Genomic DNA, 14,459 nt, shown 5'->3' with positions numbered 1-14,459 from the left:
CTCCCATGGAAATGCGCTGGCCATCCAAAGAGCGATGATCGGCAGAAGGAGCTAGCAGTGCACAGGCCTTATCTCCTCACAGCTGCAAAGAACCGCTTCTGGTCAGGGGATGAGTTTTGTGGCTTGTTTGCTATGCAACAAACTTTCCAGAAATATCCATTTGGAACTATCAAAACACCCTGTTTTGAACTCTAATAATGTAATATCAAAATTAAAACAAGATGCTAACTTATCAGAACATACATGTTTTACCAAAACAAAGAAAAAAATTAGTTGGAAACTAGGAGGAGACACATTCCTATGCAACGTTTCAATTTTAATGAAACTGGATTTTTTCCAGTGGAAAAAAATTGTTTCAGAGAATAACAATTCAACCAGCTCTACAGGTAGTCAGTTAAAGTAAGCCTCAAATGATACTGAGGCATGGATTTCACAGGCAGGAACAGTGCTACTTAATCAGCCGCTTTCCCAGGGTATACTCTTCACCTACTTCGGCACAATTATTTGTGCGGATGCAAAGTGAAACAGATCAGGGCATCGAAATCAAAGGTTACTTTTCAGACAAACCAAACAGTTCCCTGACCCAGCTGGCCTCAAGGTCATACAGTTTTAGAGAGGGCAGGGATGATTTAAGGTGGCAGCGACACTTAGTAAGTGCAAGGGATCCAAAATCGGAACAACGCTACTTTTCCAGTTGCCCTTCGTAGAAGGGTGCCTTCACTCCTGGAGAAGCCAGGTGACAGAATCAGCTACAGGCACACTTGGGAAGTCTCAGCACAGAGAAGCAATGCTCAGTTTGCATAAAGACATCTCCCTCTCTCTGGGTCTGTGCAGGCTGGGGAGCCTGATCATTTCCTGACAGCTCAGGAATAAATATCATCTCTTGGAAAGGAGGGACTTTGCCGCTGTAGCTCAGTCTGGAGAGCGCATGCCTTGGGAACAAGATGTCCCAGGGCCTCAATGGTGTCATATGGCACTATTTAGCTCCAGGCAGCACCTGCCAGGCAGTACACCAAAGTGCTTTTGGCTGTATCGCTCCAAGGAGCATCTATATCCCGCCAGACAGGCACAGAGACGCTGGTACATATGTACATCACCCAGCTGCCAACCGCTAACGTAGCCAACCAGTCATCTCCCTCTCCTGGGGAGGTCACTGGAAAGGTGTCTGGCTATTGCACAGCACCAAAGCTCTTACTCTGAACCATCCTCCACAGGAGCACTGTATTTCCTGCTGGGTACAAAAAGAACCAAAGAAGTCAGATGCTTAAAGCCATATGATATGGAGCCACACTCCAGCACAGAGCAGCACTGTGCCTTACCCACAGCTCAGAGCAGTCCAGGGGCAGAGCCACGGGCTCTCCCACTGTCGATAGGTGCTACGAGTGCCCTTCAAAGCATACGTGTGCTACAGGTTCAGCTACACCAGAAGTTATTCAGGGAGCATCGTCAGGGTCAGGGAATGGCACAACCTACCAGGTTTTAATATCCCTCTAAAATTCCTTATGGTGGGAAGTCATGTTAATAAGTATATTAAACTTTGACTTGGGGAACTGTGGGGCAGACGAAAGAGGAAGTAGGTTGGCAGGCCTCATTTATTCAGTTTTTAGAAAACAGCTGCCCAAGAGGACAACCCGTGTTTGCAGTCTCCTGCTACAACTGGCGGGCAGCTCCAGTGATGTTCAGGTCAGGAACAGAAGAGGCACTGGTGGGCCAGGATTGAATTAGTCTGGCACAGCTACGCAGGAAGCTGAGGACCACAATAGCTGACGTAGTCGAGGGCAAGACCACGAGGCAGTAACAGAGCTACATGGAGTCTAGCACAGGTGTAAGCAGGACAGTGGTGGCCACAGGCCTGTGGAAGAAAATCTCATTCAATGTTTTCCTGCATAAGGCTGCAGTGAGGGCACTCTCACTTTCATTAACTGGGATATTTTCTGGCCCGCATGTGTGGAAGCAATCTTGATCAGACAGCATCTCTTACCCAGCCTCCTCTCCTTTTCAGCCATGTCACCAAGGTCTTGCGGACAAACTCTCCCAGGCAGTCTACGATGGTGTGAACCATGGCTGGCTGCGCATGCCGCACACAGTCCACCGCCAGCCCAGCCGCCACAGCGTAGAGAGACACCACCTTGCCCCATGTTATGCCTATGGACAGAAGAAAGGTCACTCAGATTTACACACGCACACATAGCTCAGTCTTGAATAATTAAAGATCTCCTGCATTGCACATGCGCCCACGATGCATGCCTGCAGCTCTCAGTTCAGGTGCAGCCACAGTTCTGCATGCTCTCCACCATGGGGGGGACCAGGATTGGGGAAAACTCTCCACCTGGAGAAGCAGAATTAAATGATCTGACCTGGGCATGGTTTGATCCTCTCTCAAGCACAGCTTTGGAGAAAGCAGCCCAAAGGCATCATCAGAATAGGGAAGATGTGAACCACCATGGTTTATGTTGCCATTAACTCTCAGTCATGCACATGCTGCACAGGAGGCAATTGAATTCAAAGACTTTGAGCAACCTGGAGTTTTTGTCACCAGCACAACTACTAAACACTCTTTAGACAAAAGTGTTGCTGTTTTTTTCTAGATCAGAGGAGACTGTCCCAATGTGACATGCAAAGCACACACAAGAGAAGCATCTTCAGTCAGTTCTACCATGACACAAGAGCAAAAAAGGGAGGCAAAGCTACAGGGCCAAGAAGGTTGGCGTCCTCCTTGATGTAAGGACTGCACCTTGGTCTCCACCTGAAAACCTGGTAGCTTCAAGAATTTGGCAACTCTGCCTAAAATACTTAACATTGCGTGTCCATCCCACTGAAGGCAGTGCAGGGATGGAGTGTCAGTCAGTTATCTAATCACCCAGAAAACAGCCTTCCTGCTAGGCTGGCCTGCCAGCAGCGAATGCTCCGTGGAAGTTGTCCCAGCAGCAGTCATCTTCCTGTTACTGCTAGCGATAAGCACTCGAGCCCAGTTCTGGGTACCAGCCAACCTCCCCGGGTCTCCCTCGCACTTTGCCAACACCACCAGGCATAAATCCTCCACTCTTAAACATTGCAGCCAGCAGTCCCTCATCAGGCTTTTATCAGGACCAGTGACCTGGAAATGGAACCCTTTTGCTTCCAAGTAGAAGAACTACCACAGCACAATGGCATGTGGATTTCCTCTGGATCTGCCAGGAAGTTTGATTCCCCTCCTTACCTTTATTGTCTGGAATACCAGTATTTGACAAGCATACTGTGAAATATTTTACAGTGTTAGGTCTCTGTGCAAGGCCTCTCCCAAATGTAGCCAGAGGCCAAGTGAAGTTTCAGTACTTGAAAACACACAAAACTGTTCTTGCTGGGTTGCAACAAAAAAGAACAGGCAAGAAGAATGAAAGACAGAGTAGCTCCGTCACTAGATCTAAGGACCAGAAAGGGTTAAACACACAGTCAAGAAACTGGATATGCTCAGCAGTCCATCAGCTAAGAAAGCAAGCCCTTAAATACAGTTTAAATGAAGTGAAGAATCTCTTTTTTTTTGAATCTCCCTCTTTCCCTTCATCGCACTCCCAGAACCCCAGGCACCCCAACCCATCTCTTCGGGATGGAGCTCCAGACTCCTCACCCCTGTTCACACCCCAGCAGAGATCCTCACGTTCCTTTACAGTACGTGCAGGTTTCACAGCATTTCCACAGTTCTTCCACTTAGTGCCTCAAAAGGGACACTCACACTAACACTTTTAGGAATTACTTTCTTTTCTTTTTTTTTTTTTTTAATAAAAAAGTACTAAACTTTAGAGAAACTGTTCAAATGTCAACCACAGGAATGGTTTGTGAGACTGAAGAAAATCCACTCAGTGCTCCAAAAAAGCTATTTTTCGCTCATGACTGATGTAAGATCAAAATCTACAGATGATCCTTTGGTGAGGCTCTGTAGCAACAGTAACAGCAGTAGCTCAGAGTCTCCTGTGATACTTTGTCCTTCACCAGCATTATCTCCAAGATCAGAGGAAGTTATTACTGTAGCTAAATTGGCTGTTAGTCCTATTCTGATTTTATTTTCTGAGTAGACCCTGCAGTGACCCTTCCCCAGAGCTGCCACTCAGGAATTTCACTGCCTGTGTGGTACTCACACTATTTATCTGTCTTTCTCACATTGCGTGTCACCATGACAGCCAGCAGAACAAGCCAGGAAGAGGCTATGAAACCACATGAGAAAATACCGAACAGTATTTTCCGCTGTCTTGTGCAGGTCAGTACCTGTCCACCCAGTGAAAGAGGCTTTAAGCGGTTACCTCTTGCTGACCACAATCTCCTGGACCAGAGCCTCAGCTGGCTTATACTCAGCTCTAGTGTAAGTCAGTTTTTACAGTTCTCCATCCCTTCAGAAATGTGGCTCCTTACATCTTGTGTTACATGAATGAAAGTTTTCCAAAATTCCAAGGAAGTCTTCACTGGCTTATTCCAAAGCTTCTACTGACAGAGCTCTTTCTTAAGTATCTGAAGCAAGTCTGTTAGCTTTGAGATATTTACATGGCAGTGACTAAGACTGACAGGGGGCTGAGGCCACCCTGTTAGAGAAAAACAGCTGCAGTCTTGACTAACTCTGTTTTAAACCCAAGTTGCTCTTTCCAACAGAAGAAACAGACAGGCTGAGAGAATTAGGGTTCTTCAGCCTGGAGACAAGAAGGCTCCAGAGAGACCTTACTGCAGCCATCCAGTACCTAAAGGGGGCCTATAAGAAAGTTGGAGAGGGCAATTCTTTACAAGGCCAAGCAGCGATAGGACAAGGGGTAATGGCTTTAAACTGAAAGAGGGTAAATTTAGATTAGATATAAGGAAGAAAGTCTTCACCATGAGGGTGGTGAGGCACTGGAGATGGGGCTTTGAGCAACCTGGTCTAGTGGAAGGTGTCCCTGCCCATGGCAGGGGCAGTTCCCTGCCCATGGAACTAGATGATCATTAAGGTCCCTTCCAACCCAAACCATACTACGATTCTATGAAAAGTATATCCACAACTTATGAAAGATAAAGGCTCATTCAACCCATGATTTCACTAATACACAGGAAAGCAGTTTGCTCTACAGTCATGCCAGTCCAGGTGTCTCCTCCCAGGGAGGACGGAGAGAAAGCCCTTCAGCTCTGGCTTCTCTGCCAAGATTGCTATGTAGTGGTGCTTGCTGAAGCACTTGCACGAGGTGAGCGCTTCGCCAGCGCTCAGACAGAGCCCCTCTCCCTTTCACACGGACAGCAGAAAGAGGACAAGGTGTTGGCTGATGCTTATCGTGGTGATAGATGTGAAGGGCTCAGTGGTCACTTCCCATTATCCTCCTCTTCACAGAGCACGGCCATAAGGGTCGAACCAATCTTTCAGTCTGCTTTTCCTGTTACCTGCAGAGCTGGGCCACAGGAATGGCAGAGGAGGAAACCCCCCTCTTGATTTCTCTGCATGGAAACTCCTATTGCCACTGCTGGAGGCAGAAGATGGAGACAGCTGGCTGGCCTTCTCACCTGACACAGCAGGGAACAGCTTATGCTCTTGTTCGCACAAGATGTTGTGGGGGAGCCCTGAAGCAAGGGAAGGGCAGAGACACCTCTAACATCTGCTCTAGACCAAAGTTGGGTGATGCCTGTGGCTGGTTCCTCTGCCCTAGGAGAGCTCCAGCAGCCACCCAGCTGGGCAGGGCAGGGGAACCAGCCACAGCAGCCCCCGTCTGCACTTTTCCAGGACACCAGTTCCGTTAAATTTCTTCTCTCGAAGATTCCCTGGGCGGGGGTAGAGGAACACAATCTACTGAGAGGGTAATGCCTCTGTCCCCTGTGATGTCCAGGCCACAGTCAGAGTGACACTAGCTTGGTACATCCCCTGGCATCAGCTGGAATTATACATGCCCAGTGCACAAGACACCTTGTCTTGCTGCAAATTCCTCAAAAGGCCTGGCTGCCATCCACATTGGGTGAAACGGGCACTCAGCACCAAGCGAGACAGTCTATTCACAGCTTCCCACAGTGCAGACTAACATGCACAGGAGCTAACGGCAAGAAGGAATGAAAAACTGGTCCAGAAAGGAGTGATCAAAACAAAGCCAGCTCTGAAACTTCACACAGAGATGGAACAAAACTCACAGAGATGGAACAAAAGGACATGGAAAAAGTGAAAAGTCACTTAGAAGGCATTTTAAAAAATAAGAAATACAAGTTGCAGACTCAAAGCCAGTCCTGGAGCTGAAGGTATGTAAACACTGGCGAGCCCAGGGGAAAATGAATTAGCAGAAGAGGACAGGTCTTGAAAATGTTCCTGCTCCATATCAGCTTGCCTGCCCCAGGGCAGAGCTCAAGAAGCCGTGAGACAGGACTGTGCAGAGTCTCACAGCACCACACTATCCAAAGTTACTCAAATAAACTTCCCTCTGCTCCACTCAGCAAAGCCTAACTTGCAAATCAGACCTAAGAGAAACATGATCAAGCGCTACATTTCAACAGCGGAGAGGATAGAGCCAGACACCATATGCTTTCCTCTGGTGGACAGAAAGAAGCCAAGAAGGACGTGCACAAGGCAGGAAGCTCAACCAGAAGGCCTAAGCGATGAGGGAGCCGTGGGATGCATTTCTAACAGCATTTGCTCCTGCTGGGGAAAGTATTTTCTCCTGAGAACCCATTAACCACGCACCCCTGTTGCACAGGGTTCACTTCAGCCCGAGAACTCTTGATTAAAAACTGACGAGCATCTAAAACAATACAAAACCAGGATGAAAGCTTTGAGAGCACCCTCACGCCTCGCAACTCTTACCAACTGGAGGTAACTGTTTCCTTTAGGAAAGGAAAATGCATCTCCCTTTTCTTCTTATGTTTTTCCATCAAGTGACCCTTCCTTCTGGGATTTATTTAAACAGCTAATGTAAATGCCAGCTCAGGCAGGCCTCAATCCAAAGCCTGTTGAAGTCAGTGGAAAGTCTGCTGGTGGCTGCAGAGCAACTTTGGACCACACACCAGAAGCAGTGGTATTGTCACAGAGGTGATGCTGCTGCAGATTCTTCAACATCCAAAGCAGGTCAGGGCTCTCCACACAGGCGGGCTCTCCTCCCCCTGAATAATTAACAGGTTGTATGGAAACAGGGAAGCAAAACACAGCTTGAGCCTGACCGTGCTCTGTGACCTGTTCATCTTCTGCCTATGTTCTCAGATGTTAATCTTTGCTGTAATTGGGATTCAAGACGTCCTGGCTACACCAGAGAAAAGCCAAACCCGAGATAAGTGGAATAGACAATGCTCTAAAGTTGAATATGGCACAATGTAGCCCTGCAGCGGGACCAACAAGGATGCCAGATGCCCTCAGTCTTGTCTTCTTGAGAGGTCCATCTAGGGCTTGTGCTTAGTCAAGACTTGCAGATGGTGTGGACAGGAAGTGAGCACAGCCAGAGCTACAGAGTGAAGACTCAAAACCAGACCAGAGTGTGGAAGGAAGGCCACATAAAAGATTAAGGAGAGAACCTCTCCAGCAAGATAGGGCCAAAATCGCCGACTTCCTTGCTGGAAAGGCTTTGCGAGTGTCTAATGGGGCTCCCCAGACTGTCTAGGCACGGCAGTGTCAGAGTAAGCTGTTTTCTTAATAAAATGGACAATGAAAAACAGGCTTTAGCCATTGGTAATTGGCACAAAAACTCAGACTACACTTAAGTCTCTGGCTTCCTCTGCTCACTAAGAGCCTCTTTCCTCTGAACTACGAAAAAAATTAGGAATGAATGTCTGGCTGCCACAGCCAACTCTGATTTGCTGGATTTAGCATTAAATGCTGAGTCTTGAGACTGCAGTTGTGATCCCAGAATGCTAAAAATCAGCAAACTCCTCCCACTCTGCCACTCGGCAGCCTTCTAGCAAGAGAAATTACAACAACGAATTGATAAAAGCAATTGAATACACAACCCCAGCTTCATGCTCACAGGTTATCCTGTTAGTTGCTCTGAGGCAGAGATGAGAAAGAAGAAAAAAATGGAACATAGAGAGCTCCAGGAAGGTTTGAATCCATCCCCTGTGCAGCCAGGCAACTGCCAGCCATTTATGCAGCATGGTGTCCCCAAACAAGGGGCAGCGCTAGCAACAGAGCTTGAGCCTGGGCTTCTACCATATTCCCAAAGTCTCTAGCGTCCAGATCCCACTCTTACTAATCTGAAAGTTTAGAACCAAGAGTTACAATTTCTAGCTTTACTTTCAGCAAAAACATTTTAAACCATCCACACTTTTCACTTGACTCCTGAGCTGAAAACTTGAAGAACACCAAAAATTGCAGCTCTCGATGAATCTGTCAATATACATTGGTGAGAGCAGGGCTCCCAGAAGCTAGCAGGGCTTTCTCCCCTGCATCATGTTTATGCAGCATAGCAGCACGCACAGGCTGCTCCACCTGCAGCCATCCACCTTTCTGGCTTAATTCCCTGTGTCACTTCAGCTTTGGAGGTAGGCCAGTTCTGATGTAGTCAGCTACAGTCATCTAAGAAGATAACCTACTTACCTGCAATTCAAATACCTGAGCCTGCAAACTTGACCTTCGTTTTTCTGTAAGCCTTAATGAAAGTAAAGCTCAGCACTAAGTGACAAGACAGGGCACCGGCACTTTGAACACAGCCACACACAGTCATTCCTGCCATACTTGCCCAGCTCTTGCTTTCTGAGCCCGTACAGCCTTCCAAGCCAGCCCAGTGCAAAGGCAATCTGCATTCCAGGGATGCTCTGTAAGGATGCCGAGGGCTACAGAAACCAATGACATCCATTTCTTTTGGCACAGCTTCAGTTTCCCTGATCTGGGGAGTAAATCTGCCCTACTAGACCTGCTGGGAGCTGTGCTTTTGCAGTCCATATCAGAGATCTATTTTGTAATCTGTTGTGATTCTGGAGAGGATCTGTGGCCTTCACCACAACACACTTCAGATCTGAGGTCCAGGATGTCAGCACAGGGCTTCTCTGGGGTGTCAGTCGTTCCCATGCAGTTCATATGCATAAAGATGCATAGCTGATTGTGAAGATAAAAAGATTTTGAGTGAGGAAGCCTATTTGAAGGTACAAACCTGGGCTTCTATCCTGTACCAACTACTCCCAAAGTAACAAGAATCGCTGGCTCCAGTGACACCTCCCACATCAATGTCACTGGACCTAGTGTTCGCACACTACTATGCTGTCAGCAAGTAGCTGTTTTTTTCTGTCTTATTTTTTTGTTTGTTTGTGAGGCTTTTTTGTTTTGAGTCTCTAACATCTACTGTCCCTTTCATGGGCAACACAATGAGACACTGCATAAAAACCTACAGCCATGTCAGGACTTGCCTGGCATAAATCTCCGTGTAAAACATTTCTCTTCCCTTGATTCCCCCAGACTGCATTCCCAATCACAGGCAGGGACTGTTTTCAGAGAGGCTGAGGTTCCCTTGCAGGAACACAGCACAGAGTGTACTTTTGCTTTTGACAATCATCTCTGGGACCAGTCAAACAGAAGCAGAAGAACATTCACATCTAAGCAGTGAGAAAGCTCAAAGCACCTGCTTGTCTGGAACAGCTAGCCTCGAGGGCCGAGGCTCCTGTCTCCAAGTATGAGAAAGGCGACGCAGGAGGCTCCATTGCAGTTCTGGCTATTGCTGGGGAAAAGGAAGCCAGAAAGAGAGGAACTCCCTTGTGATGAGTTGATTCTGGCTCCTAGCATCAGCAGCGTGAGCTGGAACAAGGGAGACTCCCATGTAATGGATCTTCTCCAGTTGCCAATGATGACCAAAGGAGCTTGGAATGAGCGACCTCCCTGTGCAATGAGGTAACACCACCTCCTAACAAGGAAGGGCAGGAGATGCCTTCTAGAATGAGTGAGAACCTGCCAGGAAGGTATAATAAAACAGGGCATTTCCCTGCCAGAACAACAGAGCATGGAGGAACTCTCATTAAATCATTAAAGCAGGGCACACTGCCAAATTCCCCACAGCCCTTTCAGAAACCATGCCCCACCTTGCAGGCCATCCCAGAAACATGCCTTCTCTGTGAGAGGTGGCTCCATCCTGTTTCTTTCTGCCCAGCCCTGTCTGCATATCTGTCAGGGCACAGTACCTGCAGTGAAAATCTGTGCAGCTACTGCCAGGAAGGCGTCCGTCACCACCGTCTCCGAGTGCAGTGAGATGTTCAATTGGCGGGCGATATTCCGGTAGACATTGGGGCGAATATATTCCAGCTCATCCCCTGGAAACAAACAGTCAGGAGTCAGCATGCAGAACACCAAGTCCTTCTCTCACCGTGTAGGAATTACATGGTGGGGCCACCCCACATGTTCCTCCAAGCCAAAGAGACTTAACCCCAGCTCCACCTTATTTTAAACAGGCAGCAGAGTGCTTAGGGTTGTTTAGATGCAACCCCCTGCCACCTGCACCCTGCTTTCCTAATATCCCCTGGTACTTCTAAAGGGAATGGGGACAGTGGCCCTGTACCAGTGCTGTGGCTGCAGTAATCCCCGATGTAAATGATCTTCTCAGGCTGGATGCCTGCCTTTCGTCCAACACAGGAGACAGGCCTCAGATAAGCAAAGCCATCTCATTTTTCTTCGGAAGTGAAAAGGAGGCATGTACATCTACATAAGCTTTTGAGAGATACACCCTGTCTCAACATCCTATCAGACTTGCACAAAAAAGGCCTCAAGATGAGAGCGACTCAAGAATGCTGGAGGCTGATGAAAGCCAAGGATCCACCCAGAGCTGCACAACATTAATTGAGCAAAGAGACTATAAGCTCAGCTATTCATGCTCACACAGGCACTGAGTGACTATCTGGAGTTCTTTCTCTCCTGCAAATGGTTAAAGAGATGTTCATTTGCCTGACTGACGACTCAGTGACAAGGTTCCCGACACACACAGAGACATGTGCTTTAACCTTCCGGTTGTTTTCTCCCCAGCTGGGAAGTGGTTGGAGGTGTTAGGCTAGCTTGAAGACCAAGATGGAAATACCAAGGACAAGCAGAAAACGTCCTCCCACTGGTTTGTGCTATGGAGCTTGGGCAACAGCAGCAAAGATTTTCCTCTGTAGCAAAACAAACCATTTTTGAGCAGTAGAATTAAACCCATTGGAAACTGGGCTTTGTTATTTCTCTATTGGGGTTCACAGATACTTAATGAGGGTTGCACAGCTGCTGTAGGAGCATTACACAATGCAAACACTGCATGGGGCCAAGGCCCTTTGTACACGGAGAGTCTTACTTGGTTTAAAATTTAGAAGGACACTCTGTGCTCTGGGACACCCAGGGGAAGAGGAGAGCTGTCACAACAGCTTTACATCCCACTGCAAGACCCAGATGACTTGCCCTAGTCAGAGGGCAACCGATCCTCACGAAAATTTCATTTAGATGGGGACTGAAGAGGAAGATGACACCCTAGTCAGGAGCTTGTTATAGAGTCATTAGCTACTGGACCTTAACAACTGGTGACTGGCGCTCAGCACGGTATGGGAAAAGCCCAGCTCTACAGAATTCCACAGAGGAGCTCTCTGGGCCCTTTGTGTGTGTGGGATTGTCCCACACAATCTAATGTCAAGAGGAAACCCTGCCAACACATGGTCAGCCCTGATAAGAGGAAACATTACTTGCAATACTCAACAGCTGTTTTCTCCTCACAGGGAGCACACAGGCTTCCCTGTAAATGCGAGGAAACAGGGATACGGGGATAGCCCTGCCCAGCATGGGAGGCTGGGATCAGCTCTTGGTAGCCTGCCACTGTTGCAGCTTTTAACAAGCAGTGCCTGGAGGCCCCAGATGAGATCAGGTTTTGGTCGGAGGCACACATGCTGCTAACGCGGTCCCTGCCCTGCAGCGACGCACAGGGCAAACAAAAGCGGGCAGGGGAAGGAAAGCACAGGAAAGCAGTCCCGGGCTCACGGAGACTCCCTGCCCGGCAGCCCCAGGACCCCTCCAGCAGCACGTTATGGTGGTGGCAGTCTTTGGTGCCCATGTTCAGATGCCTGACGGCGCACTTTGCAACATTTAGAGCAATTTCCGTGCTCCTCCTTCCTCCAGTAACCATGGAGGGACAAGTAGGGCAGCAGCGACAGTTCCCACATGCAGAAGCTCAGTGCAGAGGTGAAAGGGCACTTGCACAGGACTTGGCCACAGAAGAGACAAGTTCAGATAAACCAGACCTCTGACATATGGCAGATTGGTCTGGGCTGCCTCATTGGGCCATACCATTAGGTTTTGCCATCTCTGACTCGTTAATTGCTCTAATTAGCTGCTAAGCCTCACTGAGCTGATGGGATCTTGCTCCCCAAGACTGCAACCACATCGCCTGTGCCCAGCACCTCCGCTGGCCCACCAGCCAGTTCATCAGACTCTACATGCAAGAGGGCTAGGAAATACTCCAACTCCTCATCTCCACAGGCTTCTCAGCACTATCATGGAGAAAAAACTGGTCTGGCTTGTTGCACTGCTTAGTAAGCAGCTAAGGACTACCATTCCTGGCAGGTGGCTGGATACCACTCGGTCTTGTCCTTGAGGCAGAGTTTCTGAACAAACAGGATGGAAACAACGCTTCACCCTAATAAGGAGCACTGCTCATCCTTCTTGTTGCATGGGTGCTACATTGTGCTCTCCAAACAGATTTGCTCAGAGAAGATGCGAAGTTCCTGGGACTATCAGCCAAATCTTCCCATCTGGACACGAATAAGTAACAGGAGAGTCATCCAGGAGACGCCTTCAGATCCAGTCTGCCACCTGCTTGCCCTTTAACATGCTCCTGGCCACCCACAGCAGATCTGGTTGAAAGCAAACAAATCTCAACCCCCAACCCAGGCAGAGAAGAAATGGAGGAAAAGGAGGCAGTGAGATTGACAGAAGAACAAAAAAAACCCCAAAGAGCAAAAAAACACTGGATACAAAAATACAAGGAAAGTCAGTGTAGGAGAGAAAAAGTGAAAAACAATGAATGAGAAAAAAGGTAAATTAAAAGAAGTAGAGCTATGCCTTACAAAGACATTTGGAATAGTATCAAACAGAAGTAGAAAGAAAGGGGAGAGAGTGGGCAGACCAGCCTGAGTTTGTTAGGCTCAGCTGAAAGTTACATTACCAGACTTATTTGAACTTCGGTGTAATTAAAGCAAATGCAAATGCTGGCGGTAGTTTTCAAGCCCGATGTGAACTAATATACCAGCCTGCAGGCAAAAAGAGATGTTGGAAGCAACTTCCAAGATCGAGGGTGTCAGGATCCCAAAAGACAAATGACTAGACTTGAGCACGCAGGAGGCTAAAACCTAGAGCAAAAGGCCAGGCGACTCTCAGCATTTAGAGGGTGCTCCTGGTACAAGCACAACTCCAGAGCATGTCTTCAGGTAGCAGCATACAGGCATAACCTTCAAATCGCTCTCCCTGCAGCCCCAGCAGTCACCGGGCCATGAAGGGGGATGGCTAGTTAGGGCACCGAATGGCAGTGTATGCCAGGCAACATCAGCCAAGTCCTTGCTCCAACAAAAAGCCACAAAACTCACGTCTTGCTGAATGACTAAGGTCGGCAAAAGAAAATTAAACACACTGTCAACACACTGTCATTGAAAAGTGGCTTTTATAAAATCTCCACCACACACAGTCTAAGCAACTACCCCCAAATTAAATGTCCTTGCAGCCGGGCGAGCAACTGATGAAGCCCATTTAGAGGTAGCAGTACTCTACTAGATGCCAGCTTGGGTTGCGTCACAGCAGCCAGGTCACCTGCGCCTGGAGAAAACACTGGCAAGACCTGTTAAAATGCCAAGCTGAGAAAGACTACTGAAACTACCATGAAAACAGCAACACAGCTGGAGTCTTATGCAGATAAAACTAGTTTGCTGTTGGGCGTTGCGTCCCAGCAGCCAGGTCACCTGCGCCTGGAGAAAACACTGCAAGACCTGTTAAAATGCCAAGCTGAGAAAGACTACTGAAAAAGACTACTTTATCTGCTGGAGTCTTATGCAGATAAAACTAGTTTGCTGTTGGGCTTTCTTGGACTGCATCAAGCTTTTAAGTTGTTGCAAGCCCTCAGAAAAATGTAGTTCTGCAGAAACACTGTCCTGAGCAATGCTCCAAAGAACTGAGGAAATGCAAGTAAAGGAGCAGTTTAGGGAAGATCACCAAGAACAAATCTAAATGCCCAAAGCAGAGAAGAAAAACCTCTATATCACCCCTTGAAAAGCCTCTTGGCACTCATCAGTTCCAGAAACCTTATTCTGGTCTCAATTGCTCCACATAGTTTCAGTTCTCACCCAGACCCGCAGGGACCTACCTAGTCGCAGCAGTATGGTGGACACCTCGGCCAGCTTACCGCCAGGCACTGGTGCATTGTACTCAGGTTTGCTCCAGCTGACACCTGCTCGAATTAGCCTCGAATTTATGTAGTCTCTGCAGAGAGCCTTGGCTTGGGACACAAGCTCCTTGTCAGTGGGAGACCTGTCAAAAACCTCCATCACCTCTGCAGCAAAGACTGAGGAACGGCGTAGCA

The 14,459-nt window shown here is 48.0% G+C and overlaps 1 protein-coding gene across 1 annotated transcript in view; it reads right to left on the bottom strand.

Annotated features, from left to right (window-relative positions):
• BOK (BCL2-related ovarian killer) overlaps positions 1-14,453 on the bottom strand; it is a 17,846-nt gene extending 3,393 nt beyond the window's left edge. Inside the window, exons 1-3 of the mRNA XM_010286879.1 lie at positions 14,244-14,453; positions 10,063-10,191; positions 1,982-2,145 (exon numbers count right to left, since the gene is read on the bottom strand). Of these exons, the coding sequence (XP_010285181.1) occupies positions 1,982-2,145; positions 10,063-10,191; positions 14,244-14,424 (474 nt within the window). The 5' untranslated portion in view covers positions 14,425-14,453. The remainder of the gene's footprint in view (positions 1-1,981; positions 2,146-10,062; positions 10,192-14,243) is intronic.
• Between the last annotated feature and the right edge of the window lie 6 nt (positions 14,454-14,459).

Source organism: Phaethon lepturus, unplaced genomic scaffold (genome assembly GCF_000687285.1).
Source record: "Phaethon lepturus isolate BGI_N335 unplaced genomic scaffold, ASM68728v1 scaffold18495, whole genome shotgun sequence".
Classification (NCBI taxonomy): domain Eukaryota; kingdom Metazoa; phylum Chordata; class Aves; order Phaethontiformes; family Phaethontidae; genus Phaethon; species Phaethon lepturus.
The sequence above is the reverse complement of the archived record's forward strand: the minus strand, read 5'-3'. Positions and strand labels throughout refer to the sequence as shown.